The sequence below is a fragment of the Zalophus californianus genome, chromosome 5 (genome assembly GCF_009762305.2).
Source record: "Zalophus californianus isolate mZalCal1 chromosome 5, mZalCal1.pri.v2, whole genome shotgun sequence".
Classification (NCBI taxonomy): Eukaryota; Metazoa; Chordata; class Mammalia; order Carnivora; family Otariidae; genus Zalophus; species Zalophus californianus.
In genome coordinates this window covers 153,563,544-153,587,096 of record NC_045599.1, presented here as the reverse complement: position 1 = coordinate 153,587,096, position 23,553 = coordinate 153,563,544, and the positions used below count along the sequence as shown (strand labels likewise).

Sequence of the window (23,553 nt, the reverse complement as noted above, 5' to 3'; positions counted from 1 at the left end):
ACCCCCTTCCAGGGTCCACAGTAGGGCCAGAGCCAGCTGTAGACGGGCTAAGTGCTGGGCGGGGCCTTCTGGCCCACTGCCCTGCCACACCTGCCCTGGGGGGGTGCCCTTTCCCAATCCCCCCTCCCGCCCTCACAGCCCTGCCCCAGGAAGACCCCTGGGAGCCCCCCCCCCCCAGGCCAAGGACCCTGCACATCACGTGTGGACACAGGCGCGGATGTAATTATGAAAAATGGTATGCATGCCTCACGCAGGATGCGTTTTAATACAAACACGGGTAAATGGAAGCCTCTAAGAGCAAAGGCTCGGCATGTTCCTTCTGTGGCTCCCCAGGAGTTACCGGAGGTGGCAGGTCCAGGGGCGGAGGCCATGCAGAGGAGCGCCACCAGGAAGACCCAGGGCCACTGTGTGCAGAGCAGGGACCGGCAGGGAAGAGTCAGAAGTGGGGTTGGCGGCACGTGGGGTGGGCCAGACACTCAGGCTCCAGGAGGCCAGAGCAGGGTGTGGGGGGCGCAGGGCGAGGTCCCAAGGATGGGCGGGGATGGGTCTGGAACAGCTGACTGGACATTAGCTTCTGGGGAAAGCTCCACGGGACACAGACTTTGGACGCGGCACGGGGACGGCCAGGGGCGGGCGGGGACAGTCCAGGCCTGTGCAGGTAGCGGGAAAGAGCACACCCACTGCCGAGCGCCCTCGGGACACGTGTGCAGACTGGGGCAGTCCCCGGTGGGGGTGACAAAGGTCCAGACAGACCAGACACGCCAGCCCAGTGCTCCTGCCTGCCCCCTCCTGGCAGCCAGTGGCTGAAGAACAACCCTGATCACAAGAGGGTGCTGGGTGTGTTCTCCTCCCCGATGACACGGGGGCCAACCTCTCCGGGGGGTGCCAACCAGCAGCTCAAGTCTCAGAGTCTCAGGGGAGAAAGGGCCGAGACCTGAAGGTGAACCGGCCCGTCCCACCGCGTGAAGGCACACGGACTGGGGCTCAGGGGCCCTGGAGGCCACTCTGGGCTGGGAGGACCCGTCGTCAGTCCAAAATGGTCTTGAAGTCTGCGGTCAGGCTGGGGTCAGCTGCTGCCTCCAGGGCAGCCAGCGTCACCCTCGGGAGCTGCCGGCACAGGTGTGCTTTGGCTGTAAGAGGACGAGTGACATCAGAATGCCCCGAAGAAGCCAACCTTCACCATGGCCTCGGGATTCCGCTGCAGGCCAGGCAGGCAAGGTCTGTGCGCTGAGTGCCTGCCCCGTGCAGGCCAGGCTCCGGGTGCCAGGTGGGGCGGGCGGGAGGGACTTGCCGCTGGGGATCCCTCTGCCCGTGTAGAGGCAGCCAGGGCAGAGGCCTGGGGACTTGGGTCGGGGGTGTAGAGGACACCCAGGCTAGCAGGGTCGGAGGGAGTGGGGCCTTGGCCTCTCCCCACAGACAGGAGGTGAGGTGTGCAAAGGTGGAGTGACCGGGCGGGTGTGCCAGACTCTGGGCTGACAGAGCCCACAACCCCAGGGCACCTGCATCCCACCCCTTGGGGGCTCCTGGACCCACCCACCGCCATCCAGACACGGGGGAGCCCAGACACGGCTCAGGTATGCACACGGCAGGACAGGGCCCTGCACCTGCACGAAGGGGTGCCTCACACTTACCTGCCCGGAGAGCCCCGAGAAGACACCTGTAGGTGCCACCGTGACGGGCCAGCTTGAGCAGGAAGGCATGGAGGCACAGCCACCGTGCAGCCTCAGAAGGAAACGGGCCGGAGGCGCCCTTGGCGCCCAGGGACATCCCTGGGGGGACCCAAAGGACACAGGCTAAGGCCCCGCCCAGAAGACCACATGCTCCGATGTGCCCGATGCTGCCTGGGGTCTCTGTCCCGCCCCCCACGAGCCCGGGAGCAGGGGCAGAGGCCGGCGGGCAGACGGACAATTTTGTTTCAAGTTCAGCCCCAACACAGGCTTGGGGATCCCTGACAGCTGGTGCTTTGTCCCCCTTCTCAGAAGCAACTCCCACAAAACGGAAGTAACCAGGACCCTAGGGACACAGCCCAGCCCAAGCTGCAGACCGGCCAGGTGCTTGCTGGATGGAGCTGTGGGGAACAGGGACGGGGACGCCCGGGGGGAAGGCCAGGCTGCGGACAGGCGTGGGGCGCGGCCTCCTCCCCACCACTGGCCTGTATTTGCGCACGAGGCCGAGGGCCCCGAGGGGAGGGGCGCCAACACGCCCAAGCCTGACAGGGGAGGTCCCTGAGCGCACGGCCGCGCTGTGTTGGAAGCGTGCAGGGGAGCATCCCGTGCATTGCCGCACTACGGAGGACCCCTCAAAACCCGCCTGCCGTGTCCAGTTTCCCACCCGTGCACACCTGTGTTCTTGGCTTTCAGGAGGGAGTAGCAGTGCGACGCGGTGTCCGAGATGACACGGAGGAAGAAGGAGGGGTTCTTCCTCACTGGCTGGTTGAATGGGAACTGGAGCACACACGCGTGGAACCTGGCGAAGGGATGCTTTGTCAGAGGAGAGTCCCCTGGCTGGGACGTGTGCACGCGTGTGTGTGTGAATGCATGTGTGTCTGTGTGTGCATGTATCCCCGTGTGTGTGCATGCATGTGTAAGCGTGTGTGCACGTGTCCCTATGTGACCGCATGTGCACGGGACTGCACGAGAAGCCCCTCCCCAGGTACCTCGTGCTCCCGGCCTCACCGAACACCCACGCCACTTCTGGAGTAATGTGCCCGCATGTCGCTCTGCCAGCTATCTGACTTCACATGCATGATAACCCTACTGAGGTGGGAAGTACTTTCCCACCTGTGGAGACCAAAGCCAGGTTTGGAAACAGCACACGCACAACTGCAGGTCACACACATTCGCCCAGGCTCTACACGGATGCCCGGCCCCTTGTCCGCCCTGCGGCTCACATGTCCATCTGTCCTGTCTGCGGCTGCAAGTTAGCGGCTCCCCTGAGTGGCCAGGGACAGGTCTCCCTTGTAAACCAGAGCAAAGCCTGGCTTTGTGTCCCCGAGGCCAGGGCGGCCACCGTGACCCCATGGTCAACATCGTCTGAGGTGGAAGTGACCCCTCCCCCAAGAGCTGTAGGAAAGCACAAGCACCCAGGGCCCCCCAGCTGCCCAGCCACACCCCAGTCCTCAGCAGGGTGACCCGGAGCCATCCAGGGGCCAAGAACGTTCCAAAAGCACAAGGGGCCTCAGACGTTCCATTAGTGGGGCAGGAATGGCCTCTGGGCTGTTTGGGGGCCACATCCCACCACCCCTTTCTGGGGGACATCAGAGGGCCGCGACTCTCACCTGTACCCACCTGATCCTCCACTCTCTGGGACCCAAGCCCTGTGGTGTCTGCCTTCCACCCCCACATGGGGACCGCCCGCACCTGCTTCATGTCCCCAGCCCCTGCAAGGTCCCGGGTCAGTGCTCAGGAGTGGGGACACCCCAGGCCACGCTGACCACCCACCGCTGCCTGGTGACAGGACGGATGCCTCCCCCACGCGAGATGTACGTACGCACACTCACGAAGCTGCAGCGTCCGCGGCTGAAAACTTGGCAAATACCTCATCCTTATAAGCTGGGACACAGGAGGGCAGGATGCCCTCCCGGCCGAGGGAGGGCTGGGGCCACGGTGGGCCTGTCGCCTGTGGCCATGCGGCCGGGGAACCCACCTGTAGGCCTGCAGCAGGAATATCTTGTAAATGTTTGTATAAACTGTGTGGATGCTGTTCACCTGGGTCACAAAGAAAGAGAAACGCTGCAGATACATCTAGAATTTAGATTTCTGTCTTACTTCGTCACCAGGTCAAAGGGAGGCAGAAGGCAGCGGCGCTGGGTGGTGGTGGCAGGGGCTGCTGGTGGGCAGGACAGGCAGGGAGGGGCAAGGAGGTGAGCGCCAAGCAGCTCTAGAGCCTGAGCCCCCACGCCTCGGACCTCACCACGGGGAGGCGCCCCAGCGCCCGGAACGATGGGCTCAGGCAGGGGTGAGGGCATTCGCATCATGTACGTGCTTACACACGCATGCACACACATGCACTCACACAAACACCTGTATGCTTGGCGCACGCGTGCTGTCAACCACACAGGCCGCGCGGGTAGGAGTTGGCCCGTGGGCACCTGCCGGCCATGCACTCACCTGCAGATCCAGAAACAAAGCACAGCACTTTAGCCGCAAGACCGCAAAGAGCTTGCGCCGCATGTTCCTCCCGGGCTTGGCGCCCTGGCTGAAGGTGAGGCTCGAGCGGATGGAGGTCTGGGCGTAGCTGTGGGACCGAGCAGGAGGCCCTGAGTGGCGAGTCCTCCTTGCAGCATCAGCCTGCCCACCCGCTTATGCTGTCAAATTTGCACCCTGATCACACCTCACATGCGTGTGTCCGCCCATGCCCAGGCCACAGGCGGTGGGAGCAGAGAGCACGGGGGACTCAGACAGGGTGGGTCCCTCACACACCACACACATCCGGGCCACAGTCTGGGTCATGTACACGTTCATTTGTTAGTGACAAACAGCACAGAGCACCAATAAAATCTACGGGATTCAACCAAATGCGTTAATCACACAGCAAACACACTCCTGACTGGGTGCCTTCCTGGGAGAGGATCCGAGCTGGGTGGGGTCTCTTCAGGCTCGGCGGGGCAGCTCTGGCCACACGGGACCTTGAGGCCACAGCCCGGAGGGCTCCTCGCAGGAGGAGGCCGCCCCACCCACCACAGCCTGACCCTGTGGACGAGACTGACGCCGTCTCAAGGTGGGAAACACATAAGACGCAGGAAATGGGAGGAAAGTCGCCCGCTCAGCACCAGCAACACTGGTGGGTGCCCCAACCACGCCACATCCCTGCACCTACGCACCCGAAATGCCCCCGTGACCCGTGTATTCTGTGCCCGGGGAGGTATTCCTCAGCACCAGCTTCGAACACGCTAACCTCAAAATCAACTTTTCATCTTATTGAATATTTTTTGACAGCAATTTCAAGGGCAGAATAAAGTTTCTTCTGGGTGAGGCATGACATCCACCTGGCCATTGAGGTGGGTTTCATTTGCTGCCCAAACAGTCAAGCAAAATCTCTGATGATGTCCATGATTTTTGTTCCTTGAGGACAGATTTTTGGAAGTGCAGTTACTGGGAAAATATATGAATATTTCAAGGACTTTAATACAAATTTGCTGCTTTCCAGAGAAGTCGGTGCAGTTTGCCCAGCCCTCAGAAACGTGCCCACGTGCCCGGGCCTGATGGGAGCGTGGGCGCCTGGGATAGGGGCTTCTCTGGAGGGTGGACAGAGCTTGGCGGGAGCCCCTCCACACGCCGCCCCCTCTCCTCCCTGTGGCATCCACCGTGGCCTCGCTACAAGCCTCCATGTCCAACCTCTGCGGAGAAGGAAGGGAGGCCCTAGAGCCAGGCCCGGGTTCGAATCCTGAGTCCCGTGCAGCTGGGTGACCGGGGGCAGGTCCCTCGTCTGAGCCAAAAGGATGCATCTGAGAAGTAGCAGCGGGCCCCACCTAACCGGGCTCGGCGAGGCCACTCAGGCTCAGAGGCGCGGCTACCGTCTGCCCGCAGGCTTCGGGCTCCTAGGTGCTCAGAGCCGCTCGCTGCTTCCTTTCTGGTCTGCCAGTCCTGCTTACTCATCCCTGTGCCAGGTCAGAGGACCTTCATCCAGCTGTTTTGAGTCCTCCTGCTCTGTCCCTGCTGTTTTGTTCCTGTGCACACCCAGAACTGGCTCCTGGGTGCACCGTGACGCAAAGCTGAGGCACGCTGGCTGCTCCTAGTTGGTTTTCTCAGACAGCCAGGCCAGTCCTCCCTTTGCTTCCACCCTGCGCAGCACGGCAAACTCTCATGCTCGCGAGGGTGGCCCCGGCACTCTGGCCGCCTCGCCTGAGCTGGGGTTTGGGGAAGACTCGGAAGTCCGCGAGACAAGCCCGCCTTGTCACTGTCCTTTCCAGGACGGTTCCCCTCCCCCTCGTGTCTCCTCCCCCTGGGCGGGACACCTTGCGGGGTTCCAGGCGCCTCTGCCTCCAGAGCCGAGCCCTAGGGCTGCACCCGTGAACAGGCTCATGCTGAGAGGTCTTGTGGAAGCACGGCTGCACACGCACTCTCGGGCATTGTCATCATCCGGTGAGAGTCACCCGGAATGGCGGTGCCTGTCCCCCAAAGGGCCATAGCTTTTTGGGGAGCAAACGGTGGTGGGCCGTTCATGACCAACTGGTGTGGTTGGGGTCAGATGGTGAGGGAGGGCTGGAAGCTGGGGAGTCTGAGCCTAGTCCCAAGGATGAGACCAACCAAAGATGGGGGCGGTGGGCGGCGGGGGCAGGAAAGGGGCCTGGGCTTCGCATGCAGAAGCACAAATGTGGGTCCATGTGTGGAGGTGGGGGCAGCAGAGTGGGCTGCGAGAGCAGAAAGTGCACCGTGGAAATAAACCGGGTGCGTTCAAGCCAGGACAGCAGAGTCCCCGACTAGCAAAGGGAAGGCCCGCCCTCCAGCATGGCTGTGGAATCAGTATTTCGTGTTCATACAAGAGCAGGTTCCTGCATCCACGTCTGTCCTGAGTCTGTGTCTGGGGCAAGCCCGAGGTTGGGCTGGGGCCTCTCAGGCTCAGGGGAGACTGGCCATGAGGGGCTGTACTGGGTCCCCAAGTCCACATCTTACAGCCCTAACCCACATGACTGTGTGTGGGGACCGGGTCTGTAAGAAGCAATTAAGACTAAGGTCATAGGTGGGCCCTGACCCAACAGCACTGATGTGCTTGGAGGAAGAGAAATGCCAGACGTGCCTGAATGCAGAAGCATTCAGGACGTGAGGACACAGGGAGACGACGGCGGAGAACACAAGGGGAACCAACCCTGCCGGCAGGCAGATCTCGGACTCACAGCCTCCATGACGTGAAAGCAGAAAGTCCGGAGGAGCTGCTGGTCGGCGGTCTTGTTCACAGCGGCCCAAGCTCGCCAGCACAGGGTCCCATGTACCGCATACACGGCAGGCCCCGTGCACCACAGCCCTGCTCCCCAGGGAGGCCACGGTGTGCGTTATGGGGTGGCCCCGTCCTAAGGAGCTCGTGTCCAGCAGGTCCCCAAGCCCCTGACCTCAGATCTACACAGCATCCCTGCAGTACACACCGGTGAGCCCCAAGTCTCCGGCACAAATTCCAACAAAAGCCCAGAAAACTGCTCGCGTAGCAAGTGCGCCCGACCCCAAGGAGGGTACGTTGCCACCCCGTCTGGACGGACGCTGGGCACCTGACCTGTGACCCGTCCGTCGCTCGCAGAGACGGGGACGTCTGCGTGTGGGCACGCTCACCTGGAGTAGTCGCAGGACACCTCTAGGGTCCGGGTGTCCAGCAGCAGGCCGCACCACGGGAACAGGGAGTGGGCCGGCAGCTGCAGGGGGGCCATGCAGCCCGGGGCAACGTCCTCCACGGGGAAGTTCACCACAGTCTTCTGCAAGTTGGCCATGCAGCCATACTCGGGGACCCCCCTGACCAGCGTCCTGCAGAGAGACAGGTCAGCCACCGGAAGAGAGGGGCACACCGCCGGGGCTCATTCAGTGCCAGGGCCACGGGCGCCGAGCCAGAGCCACGGGCACAGCGGCGGGCGTGGGTGCTGCCCTGGGGACAGGGCTGCCTCCCCGGAGGCCCCTTGGAAGTTGGGGTGTGTGCTGCAGTGGGCAGACAGCGGACAGGGCCGCGCTGCACACGCGGGAACAGAAGTGAGGCCGCGAGTGAGCTCATGGGGCTCCCCTTCCTCCCTGCAGGCCATGTGGGAGGAACGTCTGCCTGGGCTTGCTAAACGGTGGTGCTACGAGGCCTGGGGGCCACATGGGGGTGGGTTATTTTGCCAGAATTCAATCGGGCACGTGCGGCCCTCAGCGCCGTCCTTCTCAGGCCCCAGGAGTCTTCCTTTCCAGGGAAGGAGAAAGTCATAAACTGCGGGGTGTTGGCTCTAGTTGCCGGCTGTCCTTGGACAAACCCGTCACCCCGAGCCCGCCCGCAGGGGAGTCCCAGAGCTCAGAGGGACCGAGAGTCCTGCAGGCATGCCCTAGGGCCACCGTCCACACAGCAGCCTGCACAGAACACCCTACAGATGTAAATTCATCTCGTAAGGGGGGAGCTGTTGCCCCGCAGCGAGCCAGGTCAGCTGCTCATGGGCATCAGGAGTGCTGTGGAGACGCGCGCGTGGGGGGCCTACCTGAGAAAGGCCTGCGCTTGTGTCAGGTGAGGCGTGACCAGCAGGAAGTCATCCACCAGGCGCAGGAGCACCCTACAAGGGGACAGATGCGCTGGGTGCTACAGCAAGGGCCCGGACGTCCAAGAAACTTAAATACCCTAGTTCACAAGGACAAGGATAAAGTAACCTCCTGCAAAGAATCTAGACAAAGGCTTACACTCCTCGTGGGACGTGGCTGCAGCCGGGGATGCACGGGTGGGGGCGCAGCCGTGGGTCAGAAGCCCGTGGAAACGCGCTCAGGCCCTGGCCATACTAGATGCCACTTCTAAGCCTCCATTCAAGACCTGCTCACTATCTCCCACATGACCTGACACAAAGCCATGAGTATGGCCCTGTCCACACACACACCACGAGGGATCCATACCCATCCTGCTGGATTCCAGGAAACAACCTGCTCTCCATGTCCCCGTAGCACAGACTGCACAGCAGAGTGGACAGGATGGAGCCCTGAGGGATCCCCTGACACTGGACGTACGACCTAGGGGAGAGGACACGGGTAGAAGCAGGCCCCAGCAGACCTCGCATCACAGACGCACGTGCGTGCAGACCACGCACGCATGGAGACACACCACATGCAGACCACGCACGCAGACCACACATGCATGGAGATACACCGCGTGCAGACCACATACGCATGGAGACACACCGCACGCAGACCACACATGCACGGAGACACACCGCATGCAGACCACGCACGCAGACCACACACATGCATGGAGATACACCGCGTGCAGACCACGCACGCATGGAGACACACCACATGCAGACCACGCACGCAGACCACACATGCATGGAGATACACCGCGTGCAGACCATGCACGCATGGAGACACACCGCACGCAGACCACGCATGCATGGAGACACACCGCATGCAGACCACGCACGCACACCACACACATGCATGGAGATACACCGTGTGCAGACCACGCATGCATGGAGACACACCACATGCAGACCACGCACGCAGACCACACATGCATGGAGATACACCGCGTGAAGACCATGCACTCATGGAGACACACCACACGCAGACCACGCATGCATGGAGACACACCGCATGCAGACCACGCACGCAGACCACACACATGCATGGAGATACACCGCGTGCAGACCACGCACGCATGGAGACACACCGCATGCAGACCATGCACGCATGGAGACACACCACATGCAGACCACGCACGCAGACCACACACATGCATGGAGATACACTGCGTGCAGACCACACACGCAGACCACACATGCATGGAGATACACCGTGTGCAGACCACGCACGCATGGAGACACACCGCATGCAGACCACGCACGCAGACCACACATGCATGGAGATACACCACGTGCAGACCACGCACGCATGGAGACACACCGCACGCAGACCACGCAAGCAGACCACACATGCATGGAGATACACCGCGTGCAGACCACGCACGCATGGAGACACACCACATGCAGACCATGCACGCAGACCACACATGCATGGAGATACACCACGTGCAGACCACGCACGCATGGAGACACACCGCACGCAGACCACGCACACATGGAGACACACTGCATGCAGACCACGCACACAGACCAGGCACGAATGGAGACACTGCACGCAGACCACGCATGCATGGAGACACACCGCACGCAGACCACACATGCATGGAGACACACTGCACACGGACCACAGACACACACAGACCACGTATGCAGATCACACAAGCACAGAGACACACCACACAAAGACCACACACGCACACCACAGACCACGTACAGGTGCACACACACCAGAGGGCGTGTGAATCGAGGTTTGTCTTGTGCTCCCATGAAGCCCTGCCAGGTGTCAGTTTATACATGTGACTGTCCACATGGGCCTGACCCATTTTTATAAAGGTCACAGTGGGCAGAGAAGTGGGCGGTGCCTCTCTGGGGGAGGCGTGGGGTCACAGGTATGGCCTTTTCCATGGAGAAAGTTCTCTTTTGACATGGGTGCAACTGAGAGGCATGCTGCCTTTGTGAAGACTCACCCACTGCGCACTCATCAGGAGCGTTTTTCAGGATGCAGACGTTATATTTGGAATATAATTACATTTAATGAGTGCTATAATTCTTTATAACACAATAATAACAATACATCCTTTAATTAAAAAGCTTCTGATTCCTAGAGCATAGGGAATGATCCCAGGGAAGGCACCCACATTCCAAGCTGACCTCTAACGACCTTGGCTGTGAGCCTGAACCCCCAGGACCACCGCTCTCATCAGACACACACTGGGGTCCTCATGCAGGGGCTCACCCAGAGAAGTCCGGTTTTGTGTGTATAAATAAAAAAATCATCTGCCGGCATTTAAATGCCAAAGGACTTCCTGAACCCTGGGAGCCGGGTGGTCGCAGGGCCTGCAGAGTCTGGAGGTGACGACAGGAAGGTGCCGAGGACCCCGACTCACTTGCCCCCGATCCTTATGACATGGTTGTGCACCAGGCGTAGGAAGAGGTGGAAAAGGCCGCTGCTGGTTTCATTCAGAGAGGAGCTCTGGAAGAGCAAACGGAGGTGTGGGCAGGCAGGGGAGCCATGCTGGATGCCATGCTGGGCGGTCCGCGGCTCTGGCCGGGCTCGAGCCTGTGGACGCTGGCCCAGACGGCACGTGCCAGTGTGTCCCGCAGCAGCTGGTGGGAACCCGGCAGCTGGAGAAGACGGGTCTGCACGTCTCAGAGCCTCAGTGGGTGGACCGGCTTGTCCCTAGAACTAGGTCTGCAAGAGGCCACAGAGCCGTGGGGGACTGATCCATCACCGAGGGCCCTGCACTCAGGAACAGCCCCCACTTACATCCAAGAAAAATGGGTTTCCCACTAGATGGTCATCCCAGCTGGGGCTACAGGGCAAATCCAACTTGTCCTCCTAAAGGGAGGGGGCGCGTTTTCTTTGGGCCTTGCAATCAAAACCGAGGGAGAGGACGTCTCTATCAAATCACGAGGACATCTCTATCAAATCACGAGGACGCAGCTGGACTGCAGCAGGGAATCTGGCGGTGTGGTTCGCGAAGAGGCTGCACCCGGGCCCCTCCAGCCAGACGGTGACCGCCACCTGCATGCTCGCCCCTCCCCGGCGGTGAGCCACGTGCCTGACCCCCCCACCTGCTCGATGACCACGGAGTCCCTCAGCGAGCTTGTCTCTTGCAGACGCTCCACAAACTGTCTCATGTACGGCGGGAGGTCTGTGAAGGTGGACACCTGCTGGCACACAGAAGAGGGTGAGAGACGCGCCGCCCAGGCTGGTGAGCAGAAGTCACGTCGCGGGAGACCCTGTCCGCATCTGGAACGAGCAGGTGCCATCCGGGAACGGAGAGTATGGCACTGGGGGCAGGTCAGGAACACAGCACACAGGAACCGTCCACCTGGTCACTCCCCTGACCACGGATGACGTCTGAGGAAAGCCGCTGGGGGTCCGAGGCTTTGCGGGGGGGGCCCGCCTTCCCGAGACCCCTCCCTGAGATCTGTCCATTCACCGTGGGAGGTGGAGCCCGAGCAGAAGGCGGCAGGGGTTGTGGCAACCCAAGCAGCCAGGACGGAGGGGCTGGTCTGGGGAGGAGGGCACTGCAGAGAAATGAGCCCAAAGTGCAGCCTCTTCCCTAGTCCACCAGCTCCGAGCATCGGGTTCCCTAATCCACCAGCTCCGAGCATCGGGTTCCCTAGTCCCACCAGCTCTGAGCATCGGGTTCCCTAGTCCACCAGCTCCGAGCATCGGGTTCCCTAGTCCCACCAGCTCCGAGCATCGGGTTCCCTAGTCCCACCAGCTCCGAGCATCGGGTTCCCTAGTCCCACCAGCTCCGAGCATCGGGTTCCCTAGTCCACCAGCTCCGAGCATCGGGTTCCCTAGTCCCACCAGCTCCGAGCATCGGGTTCCCTAGTCCCACCAGCTCCGAGCATCGGGTTCCCTAGTCCCACCAGCTCCGAGCATCGGGTTCCCTAGTCCCACCAGCTCCGAGCATCGGGTTCCCTAGTCCCACCAGCTCCGAGCATCGGGTTCCCTAGTCCCACCAGCTCCGAGCATCGGGTTCCCTAGTCCCACCAGCTCCGAGCATCGGGTTCCCTAGTCCCAGCAGCTCCGAGCATCGGGTTCCCTAATCCACCAGCTCCGAGCATCGGGTTCCCTAGTCCCACCAGCTCCGAGCATCGGGTTCCCTAGTCCCACCAGCTCCGAGCATCGGGTTCCCTAGTCCCAGCAGCTCCGAGCATCGGGTTCCCTAATCCACCAGCTCCGAGCATCGGGTTCCCTAGTCCCACCAGCTCCGAGCATCGGGTTCCCTAGTCCCACCAGCTCTGAGCATCGGGTGCTGCAGGGGCCAGGAGGGGGGCTCTCAGGGGAGCGCGGGGTGGGGTGTGGCGGTCTAATACCAGCCCTGCCTGATCAAAGTGATCCACCACTCCCACCATCAGGGAGAGATTCTCCCGTGGAGAAAACCAGTATTGTGCAAAACCTTTGCTTTAAAATTTTTCTTTAGAAGACTGGCATCTCATGGAAACAAATGGGGGGTGAGGGGGTGACCACCAGTGAAACAACAGCAGACGTGCTAGGAACCTGCCTGCAGATGAGGCTGCTTCTGAGTTGCCAGGATTTAAAAATCAACAAAGAAAAAACAATAAATAGCGTAGTAAAACAAAAAAAAGAAGGGAAGATGAACCAGAGGCTGGAGTCTGTGAGAAAATTCACATGAGATTCGAGAACTGAAGAGCAGGCTTGGTGAGCTGAAGAATCCAAGAAATGGCTTTAACAGGTGGTCAGACGAGAACGCGAGGTATGGCCGGAGTCCGTGTGTAGAACAGACGCGGAGAGAAACCAAGACCGTGAAGCTCCAACAGTACGTCCCGGAAATAAGCTCCACGGATGGAGCCCGAGTGCAGGGGCTGTTCTCATGGAAATGCAGAATGGCGTCGCCATGGCTGGGGACAGACAGCGTTGGAGATGGACAGACACTGTCAGGCACGAACCCCTGCCAAACTGGCTCCATTAAAGTGAAAAACTTCTGTTCATCAAAAGACCCTATTTGTGACTGAAAAGGCAGAGACAGGCCAAGAAGGTGTTTGCGGTGCGTCCCTCAGACCAAGGACTGGCACAAGATGTGTGAAGATCCCCAAGAAATCCGTGACAAACCACCCATGGCTCATCACAAGCGGGGAGCCAACCTCAACGGGCACCTCACAAGTGGCCAATTTGTGTAGGGTGCTCAACTTGCACTCACCACAGGGACACTGGGCCCCGGAGCAGTGCTGCACCCGGGATGCTATGGGCGCGAGCTCAGCCGGCCCCTGCGGCAGGGCGCATGTGGCAGCGTGGGCGGGCACCGTCCCCCAACACGGAACAGCCCCCCCCAGCAACACCCCCAACAGAAACGAGAGCTCTCGGCCCACGGATGACCCGTCAGGGGAACGTCCGCCCAGCAGAAAGCAGAGCCCCGCTGGGCAGTGCTGGTGCTACAGAACCCCGACCACGGCAAGGAGAGAAAAGAGCTGCTACCTGCCGCCCGGCCGCGTCTCAGACTCGCGGGGGAGCAGGGAAAACCAGACAAGGAAGGGCACGTTCTGCCTGATCTCACGTTCGTGGAATTCAAGACAGGTACCTGAGTCCACATGACTGATGTCAGAGCTGGGGACACCACGGAGAGAGGCAGAGGGGTCTCGTGGGCACCCGCGATTTTCTACATCTCAACCCAGGTGATGGCTGCCATCTGTGTCCACACTGGCAAAACTGCATTTCACTGCAGACTCAGGATTTGCAAACCACACTCATCTGAGCCTCGCCCCAGAGGTGGTCACGTGGCTCTGCTGAGAACTTCTGGGTCGGCTCCTTCCCCTCGGCAGCCTTCTGCCTCCCCACATCACGGTGCTGCTCTGGAGGCCTGGGTGCTCAGACGGCTGGTAGGAAACGGCCGCATGCTGAGCAGGCCACTTGTCCTTTCCCAGCCCTGGCCTCTGCGGGGGGGTGGGGGGTGTGACCCCAGACCCTCAGCTCTGCTGCGTGGGCAGGGGCAGCGAGTGAGGCCCAGCTGTCCTGGGCAAGGCGCCACCTGGCCCTCTCCTCTCCCACAGCACTGGCCCATGGAGCACACTGAGCCCTCTGCATGACCACGGGCCAGGGGGTGTCTGTGGGGACGTTGGCTCCGCTGCTGCCAGCGTGCCGTCCGGGGGGTCTGCCTCTGCAAACGGACAGCACGAGGCAGTGGCCCGCAGGATGAGAGGACTCGAACAGAACAGGAACGAGAGTGAGGCGCTTTCCGGGTCTGGGGGCAGACGGAGTGCAGCTCAGCACCCACGGACGTAGGCAGATCACCCACGTCACGGACACGTCCACACTGCAGACACCCTCATCGTGGAACACGCACCCCCGTGGCTCTTACATGTCTCTTGAAGGACTTCCGGACGTGTCCCTGGGCAGTTCTCCGGACCACGGCATACTGGCGCACGCAGTAGGTGTTTTCTTGAGGCCTGATCACATTGGCAATCACCTCTACCAGCCTGTCCTGTGGGAGCGCATCATACGCCCCGGTCACGTCCACCTACGTGGGAATGGATGTGCTGTTTACGGGCCGCCCCCAGAGCCCCCAGTACTGCTGGTGCTGACCTGCGGTTACCGAACTCAGGGGAACCAGACGCGGGAGGACCGGAGACACCCTGCACCCCCCTTGTTCCCGCTGCACACGCCTGACCCACAGCCCCCAGACTCAGCACCCCGGGGCAGGCCTGCATCCCTCCCTACACCCAGAGATGTGATGTGGCTTCCCCAAGGGACGCCCCATTCGAGCAAACTCAGGGGCTGAAGGCCAGCACTCCCGCCCCCTGCCCCGGCCAGGGCCCACGATGCATGGCCAGCTGGTGGGGGCGCTGCTCCCGTAGGCCAGACGTGCCCAGCTGGCTCACTTGGGCGTGGGGTGGGGACCGGAACCGGGCACCCACCTTGACAAAGTACAGCTGGGGCGCCGGGTCCCGGGCCCGCATGCGCAGCACAAAGGCGCGCCAGGCCCTGTGGATGTCATCCATGCCCAGCACGGAGGCCCCCAGGAGGCTGGGGCGCCGGGCCCGCTCATAGTTCAGCACGCTGAACAGTGTCTTCACTTGTGAGGTGAGGTGCTGGACCTGCAGAGCCGGCCCACGACCGGGGCAGCATCCTCAGACGATGCCCATCAAATGGGGGCCTGCATCAGACTTGCCCACCCTACCTACCGGGCCCCCAGGAACAGTTCCCTGCCTCTGCGCCTCCCCTCGCCCACCCAGCATCCCCCAGACTCCGGAAGGGCCAGACAGCTGATCCCCCCTCACACCCCCAGGCCCTGGGTCTCCCCAGGGATCTGTTACGGGATGTACAGAAACTGCAGCTAGCCACAGGTGTCTCCCTTCTCCAGCTACCGAGCCGCCACCACAGATGGGGCAGGACATGCAGGAGGAACTCCTCTTTACTTGCAGACCCCACCAGGTCCCCAGCCAACATCGACAGCCCTGCTGTCTTATTTGGGGGCATCACAATGACCAAAATCACTCCCAAACATGCTATGAAGCCACTAGAAAGGGGTCAGAGCTCTGGTGACAGAGATGCCGTGGGGGGGGTACCATGTTGGGGGGTGCTAACCACGAGGGTGAGATCCTGTGTGTGGGGGTGCTGACCACAGGGGTGAGATCCTGCAGGGGGGCTGTTAATCACAGGGGCGAGATCCTGCGGTGGGGGGGCGCTAACCATGGGGCAAAATCCTGTGGGGGGTGGTGCTAACCACCGGGGTGAGATCCTGTAGGGGGGGTGGCTAACCATGTGGGTGAGATCCTGCGCTGGAGGGGGGTGCTAATCACAGGAGCGAGGTTCTGTGGGAGGTGCTAATCACAGGGGTGAGGTCCTGCGGGGGTGCTAATCACAGGGGTGAGGTCCTGCGGGGGGGGGTACTAATCCCAGGGAGAGGTCCTGCGGGGGGGGTGCTAATCCCAGGGTGAGGTCCTGCGGGGGGTGCTAATCCCAGGGTGAGGTCCTGCGGGGGGTGCTAATCCCAGGGTGAGGTCCTGCGGGGGGGGTGCTAATCCCAGGGTGAGGTCCTACGGGGGGGGTGCTAATCCCAGGGTGAGGTCCTGCGGGGGGTGCTAATCCCAGGGTGAGGTCCTGCGGGGGGTGCTAATCCCAGGGTGAGGTCCTGCGGGGGGGGTGCTAATCCCAGGGTGAGGTCCTGCGGGGGGGGTGCTAATCCCAGGGTGAGGTCCTGCGGGGGGTGCTAATCCCAGGGTGAGGTCCTGCGGGGGGTGCTAATCCCAGGGTGAGGTCCTGCGGGGGGGGTGCTAATCCCAGGGTGAGGTCCTACGGGGGGGGTGCTAATCCCAGGGTGAGGTCCTGCGGGGGTGCTAATCCCAGGGGTGAGGTCTTGCGGGGGTGCTAATCCCAGGGTGAGGTCCTGCGGGGGGGGTGCTAATCCCAGGGTGAGGTCCTGCGGGGGTGCTAATCCCAGGGGTGAGGTCCTGCGGCGGGGGTGCTAATCCCAGGGTGAGGTCCTGCGGGGGTGCTAATCCCAGGGGTGAGGTCCTGCGGGGGTGCTAATCCCAGGGGTGAGGTCCTGCGGGGGGGGTGCTAATCCCAGGGGTGAGGTCCTGCGGGGGGGGTGCTCATCCCAGGGGTGAGGTCCTGCGGGGGGGGTGCTAATCCCAGGGTGAGGTCCTGCAGGTCCCTGGAACCCCAGTAGGCGGGCAGCAGGTGATAACGGGTTCTTCCTGTGCTCGACTCCCGGAGCACACAGCGGCTCCAGAAGCCGGGGCCCGGTGTGGGCAGCTCTGCATGAGAACCTGGGTTCACAGAGACTGTCTAGCACCTTGCAGGACTGGCCTTCCTACGAGCTCCTTGTCTACACAGGGGAACCCGGACCCATCAGCGGTGCTCTGCCTTCCTGTGGGCTTGCCGCGTTGCAGACCCTCCTGCTGGCCTCCTGTCCACCTCCACACCCAGCTGGGGGTTCCATGCACTTGACTTAGAAATGAAACGACAGCGCTGACCTTCTTGTCTCTGCGGAACGTTCTGGCTCCCAGCACATAGTCCATGTTCACAATTGGCCGCAGTCCACTGGGCTTGGGGAGGAAGCGGAGTCTGGATGTCAGGAGAGCCGCTCTGGCTTCGTGGTGTCTTCGGACATCTGCTGCTGACAGTTCTCGGAGATGCACACGCGTGAAGTGTTGTCTGAAACGGAGAAGCTCGTGGGCTGCAGCTCGGCAGGCACGCGAGAAGCCCAGGGCAGGTAAGCCTGCCAGAGAACGGCCGGGCTCCTGAAGTTGGCAGAGCCAGGCCCCCAGCAACCCAGGATGCTGTGGCCGGCCACCTGCAGGAGCACGCTTCCACAGCAGGTGCCAGGACACCTGGTTCCCTCCAGCACAGAGCCCTGGGAGGCACAGGTGGGGGCAGCCAGGACCTCCAGGCAAGGGCGGAGGGCGGGCCAGGTGGTGACTGGTGCAGCCCCTAGAGGAACAGAACCCTCTCTCCACGCACCCACTAGCTCCCCCTCACCTGTGACCTGCAGCCTTTCCCCCAATACCACCCAAAGGCAGGGGCTGCTGGCCCCAGGAGGGAAGGGCAGTATGCAAACCCAGCCCACCCTGGGGACTCAAATGCCCACCAGGCAGGGGGACAGCTTCCACAGGCCCCACAAGGAGTCTCAAGAGCTACTTTGGATGAGGTGCCATGAAATGTTTAAATCATTAGGCAGGCTGCACTATTACCTCAACCTACGATAAAGGCCCCCAGGCACCCCCCCAGATGCAGGAGGACACAGGCCCAGTCCAGCTCCCTCTGCAAATGTCCTGACTCAGGGCACGGGTTTGACCCAAATGCGGGATGCAGCCCAGGAGCCCTGACCTCACCACTTTCAGGGCCTTGCCAAGCCCTGTGAGGACACTGGGCGCGTCGGCCAGGCCAGGCTGCAGAGAAGCACGGCTTGTATTTCAGGCTGGCAGACCATCCCTGACGGGATCCCGATCCAGCCTGCGTTCAGCACGATCCTTCAGATGGACATAAACAGCTTCTGCAACAAGCCTAGCAGCCACTGAGGCAAGTCAAGCTGGAAGGAACTGCCTCAGGGCCCTGCTTCCCGAAGCACGCATCTGTCCCCAGACCCTGCCCACACGCCGTCCACTGATGAGACAGCCCCACTCATTCTGTGTGAATTAAAAGAGAATCCGACCCATATGCCTGGATCAAGCCAATGACCTGTCTGCAAGGTTGGTTCCATTCAGTACAAACTTCTTCCACTTTCAAGAGCCTGGACCCCAGGCAGCCCAAACTCTGACATCACAGGTAAACAAAGGGGGGCCCCGGGAGTCTGTGCCCAGCATGGGGCCCCCAGCTTGGGACCCCCGGGGGCCTGCAGCTGGCAGGACGCAGGGCTGTCATCTGCACACACAGGAAAAACCACAAGCGAGCGACATTGACCAAGACACCTGATTCCTATGCTCTGTAACTGGCTCCAGACACTCTTCCGATAGAAGAAGAGCCGGTTCTTCTGAAACGTGGTTTCTGTGACGTAAAAAAACGACCTGAGCAGCTCAACCACGTACGTGCCCATCAACCAGCACAGGAACCTGGCCAGGATCTCCTCTCTCCGACGGTGCTCGGTGGCCGGGACACAGCGAGCCCCTGAAACAGGAAAGGTACAGACACAGTGTCCACCCATCCGCCCATCGCAGCCACACTGGCCGCTGGAAACAGGCAGGTGCAGGGAGCACGACCCTCAGCCAGAGGAGGGACGCGTGCCGTTAGCGATGCGTCTGCTGATTACGGGAAGTGAGAGCACTCTGGATGTGTGGGGCCTTAATAAAAGACATTATTAGTTTCATGTTTCCTTTTCTACCTTGTAACGTGGCTACCGGAAAGTTTACATTACGCATGCAGTCACGCTGTATTTCTACTGGACAGAGAGCACGGGGCTTCGTCATCAGTCCTGGGTTATAAGCGGGATGGAGAAGCAGAGACATGCTCTCCATATGGGGACAAAGCCATTCAGCCACTTCAGCACTGGGCAGCGGGATCCAGAAATGCCTGTGGCTTCCCAGGCTGAACCACGCAGGAGCTAAGGGCTGCCAGACGCTGCGCAGCTGGGAACGGGCAGCACGGGGCTGTGAGCACTGACGCGGCGCTGGGGACACACCCCACAGCCCAAAACTGTCCTCTGCATCCTTGTGTATTTGATTCTGTGCGCTCGGAAAGGTCACGAGGAGGTGTCACCAGGTTGCCACAGAGACCACAGCACACACGGAGCCGGGGGCTTCACCATGAATAACAGACATGGAAGAAACCGTGGAGGAGCAGGAAGGGGGCCCAGAGGCTGGGCTGGGGTAGAGGACAGAATGGTGAGGGGGGAGGGAAGAAAAGGGCAGTGGACAGAGCTCAAAAAACACTGACCACAGAGCACAACATGACCTCTAACTTGGGGCATAGCCAAGGTCGTGGGAAACTGCATCAGGCCCTCATGTTGCTCAGGACGAGGGACCCTGAGAGCCGCATAGCCAGCAGCTCCTAACCGCCGCCGGGGGGCAAACCGGGAAGGAGGGTGGAGTGGGAGAGGCACACGGGCCCTCGGAAACGGGAAAGGCAGACAAACTGGAGGAAAGATGAAAGGGGCTTCAGACACGTCTACAGTCAGAGGAGAGAAGTCAGATTCTCCGGGTTAGTGGCAAAGATCGCCAGACTGGACGGAAGATAAAACACCAGCCGCTGATCGGCCGGGCCCAAACCGTGGGGCTCTGGGAAGGCTGGACGCCGACACGCGCCAAGAGAAAGCTGGCGTGCCGCTCGGCGGCACCAGAACAGACGTTCACGTAACGGGCACAATAGGGCATCAGGGAGATAAAACTTCTAAAATGCGCACACACCTGATAAAACCTAACGTAAATACTGTCGGAACAGGAAGGAATGGACAAACCCACCCTTGAGGAAGATGGTGCTCCCCTGAGCATCTTGCCCTCAGGAGGGGGACAGGGGTCTCAGGCAGCGTGAACATGGCAACCGGCCACAGACCTGCAGATGCCCAGGAGACACGCTCGTCTGCCCAGCCCCACACAGCCAGGATCCTGCACACAGACCACCACACAACCGAGTCACAAGTCAGTAGAAAAGACCACACACAGCTCAACAACTTGCTGATCTAAGAAGAAAGAGTGGAAGAAGGTAGAAACTTAGAAGCGACTGAAACTGGACACGTGCAGACACAGGCAAAGCTGGGACGCAGCTAGACAGAGCCAATCGCCCCTGAGAAGTCAGAGAGGAACGCCTGACGACGGGGACACGGCCCCCGAAGACCCAACCGCGGCCTGTAGAGCCCAACTGAGGACCCTACTGAGACGACAGACTCCACTCCGAAGGTCAAGGGGCCACCGTTCAGACCATCGTGGGGGCGCACATACGTCGATGGGACCAGATGACAGCACAGCCCACGCAAGAGCCACATGTGCCCGGGGTGAGGGAGTAACGGCTGCCACCAGCCCAACGTGAGCCATGGGGACAGGCCGTGGGGGGGCACCTCCCCAGTTGTCATCAGGAATCCATTCTGTGACGTCTAGTGACACCGGGCTGACGATGTAGATGGCCCGGCAGTCTGGCCTCCGGGGATGGGGACGGGTTTCTGACGGGTGTCAGAGAGCAGAGTGGCAGGCAGGACATTGGTCGAGGCTGGCTTGACAGAGGCAAAGGCCCGGGTGCTGTGGACCGAGCCCCTGCCCAAACTGATGGTCTGCACAGGGGAAGGGGTGCCCCAGCATGGGAGGGTGGAAAAGGTGACCACGAGAGCCATGCTTAGACAGCCTTGGTCTCTAAGTGTCATGTATTCAGCCCAATGGGCAAGGAGCATGGCCATGGCCACGGGAAGGAGCAGACGGCCAGGGCCACAGCTCGAGTGTGCAAGGACACGGGGAGGCTGCTTTCCACTAAGTGAGCCTCAGCCTGAGTGCGGGTCCTGTAACGCCCTGTCCAACGGTGCCTGACACCTTGGAGGTTCATCCACGTTGCAGCACCAGGAAGGGAGTGGCTGGTTATGGGCGTAGAGGCATGCCAGGTGTGAAAGTTCTAGACATGTGCTATGTAACACGGCACTTACACTTTGCAATGCTTCCTGTACACTTAACCATTCATTAGGAGGGAAGATCTCAGGCTGTATGTTGTTTTCTCACAATTAAAAAAATAATAATCATCTTACAAACCCGAGTTATTGGGAGGTCGCCCCAGTGTCTGCCATTACCTGGCCCCAGAGCCTCCTGGGGAACTGGAAAGGGTGTACCCCTGCCCCCCATCGGAGACCATTATAATCACGATCTCTGGAGATGAGCCTGGGCATATTTTAAGCCCCCACCGCCGGAGACTGAAATGGATATCCCAGGTGGTAACCTTGACTCTGATAGAAGGCTCTGCAATGTTCTTTCATCTAGAAGTCTCAGATGTTTTGGGAGCTTGGGGGAGGTCAAATGGCAAAACCCCAGGGTCTGTCCTTGTTGCTGCTTCCCACCAGGGAGGGCAGGGAGGGTGGCCGGTGGCTGGACCTGTGTCCCCACATCTGCTCACTGCACGTCCCCAGCACCTGCCTGAGTCCATCAGCGCCTCGAAGTTCTATGTAAACGGGATGTGGGAAGAATCAGAGGTGGAGGATGGAGTCCCCACCTCAAGTCGAAGCCAGGTGCATGGGGAAGGTTGGGAGGGAGGGGCCTGCAGGGCCAACCAGGCACCTGCTCACCTGGGCTGCTCACCTGGGCTCCCCCGCAGCCAGGTGCAGTCCCGCACTTGCATCTTCCAGGTCAGCTCCTGCAGCGAGAGCTTGGCATGCTTTCCCAGAGAGATGAATTTCTTCACGTTCCTCAAGAAGCGGCGCTGGTTGTGCCTGGAGCCCCAGAGTCCAGCAGGCACCAGCCAGCACAGGCAGGCCCGCAGGAAAGCATACACCTGCCAGGGGCTACTGTGCCGTCGGAGCAGCTGCACCAGACGCCGCGGGTCCGCCTCCTCCTCAGGGGCTGCCGCTGGCCTCTCCGAAGGGCACACGCCCACTCCTCCACACGCCTGGTCGCGAGGCGCTTCCCCGAGGGCCGCGGCCCGAAGCGGGCAGTGGGTCCTGAGGAGTGCACCATATGGGCACCGCTCGTGGTTCCCAAGCAGCTCCCGGAACAGGGGCCTCATCCGCCAGTAGCGCGCGGGCAGGCGGCGCGTCGTGCGGGCAGCCCCTGGCCTCCGGGGCTCGGAGCCCAGAAAGATGGTCTCCACGAGTTTCCGGGCCCCGGTCAGGCTAGGCGGCAGGGCGCTGAGCAGGAAGGAGGGGCGCAGCCGCTCCCTGCCTCCCGAGCAGTAGAGGAAGTGCTTGGTCTCGGGGTGCGCTGGGTGATGGGGTACTCCCTGGGGCCCCTGAGATGGCTGTGCAGCCGGGGAGGAGAGACGAGTCCCAGGGGGCCCTCCCTCCCACGAGGCAGCTTCCGCAGCGGCCCTGACAGGTGTCACTGCGCCAGGTTTGCTGTCACTTGGCCCGTGGACCCCGCCCCGGTGGGCCCGGGCAGGCCTGTCGGTCCCCTGCTCCGGCTCTGGGGTCACGCGGCGCCTGGGCCTCTTGGCCGGCTGAGGACTGTTCCCGGAGCTGCCCCGACGCCGCCTTGCGCCGGAGTTCCAGGCCTGGCGCGTGGGTCTGAGGTCCATCCGGGTCCCAGGACTGTGGCCGGGGGACGCGAGGGGCCGAGCCACGGCGGGGACGCAGAGGTCGTAGAGCGGAGGCCCACACACTTGGTAGGCGCAGCTCGGGGCCACCAGCAGGTAGAGCGCGCAGCGCGTGAGCAGGTGGGTGAGCACATCGTCGCCCACGCGGCGCAGCAGCAGCCCCCACGCGCCGCTGCCACGCAGAGTCTCCGTTACCGTGTTGGGCAGGTAGCTGCGCACGCTGGTCGTGAAGGCCACGGGCGGCCCGCCGCGGGCTCCGTCTAGCAGGGCGAAGCCGAAAGCCAGCACGTTTCTGGCGCCGCGCTCGCAGAGCCTCTGCACCACCCTGGCCACCAGCTCCTTCAGGCAGGACACCTGCGGGGGGACGGGTCCTGAAGCCCTGGGGACCGAGGCCCCCGGGGGCCTGAGCGCGCCGCCCTCCCTCTCCCGCCCCGGCAGGCCCGAGCCGGGTTCCCGGGTTAGCCCACCTGGCGGAAGGACGGGGCGACGGGGGGCGGCCGCGCGTCCCAGGGCACGCACACCAGGCACTGGGCCACCAGCGCGCGGAAGGCCGTTGGGTCCCCACGCCGCACGAGCCGCCGGCCCTGGGGCCCCAGGCGCCGCAGGAAGGAGGCCAGGGGCAACACCTCCCGGTAGTGGCCCCGCAGCAGGGCGCGCACGGCGCGGCACCGGGGCGCGCGCGGCATGG

General features: G+C 61.8%; 1 protein-coding gene across 2 annotated transcripts; it reads right to left on the bottom strand.

Annotated features, from left to right (window-relative positions):
- Positions 1-249: 249 nt before the first annotated feature.
- TERT (telomerase reverse transcriptase) lies at positions 250-23,553 on the bottom strand. Of its 2 annotated transcripts, XM_027604221.2 has the most exons (16): positions 23,333-23,553; positions 21,917-23,219; positions 18,623-18,818; positions 17,189-17,369; positions 15,125-15,304; positions 14,569-14,727; positions 11,309-11,404; positions 10,621-10,706; positions 8,553-8,666; positions 8,150-8,221; positions 7,263-7,451; positions 4,110-4,236; positions 3,646-3,707; positions 2,342-2,466; positions 1,632-1,769; positions 250-1,130 (listed from the first exon to the last, which is right to left on the bottom strand). In XM_027604221.2, the coding sequence occupies exons 1-16, from the start codon at positions 23,549-23,551 to the stop codon at positions 1,027-1,029; spliced, it is 3,351 nt and encodes a 1,116-aa protein (XP_027460022.2). In that variant the 5' UTR covers positions 23,552-23,553; the 3' UTR covers positions 250-1,026. The 2 variants fall into 2 exon arrangements, with proteins under 2 accessions (XP_027460022.2, XP_027460023.2); XM_027604222.2 differs by lacking the exon at positions 11,309-11,404 and having other exon boundaries at positions 23,333-23,551.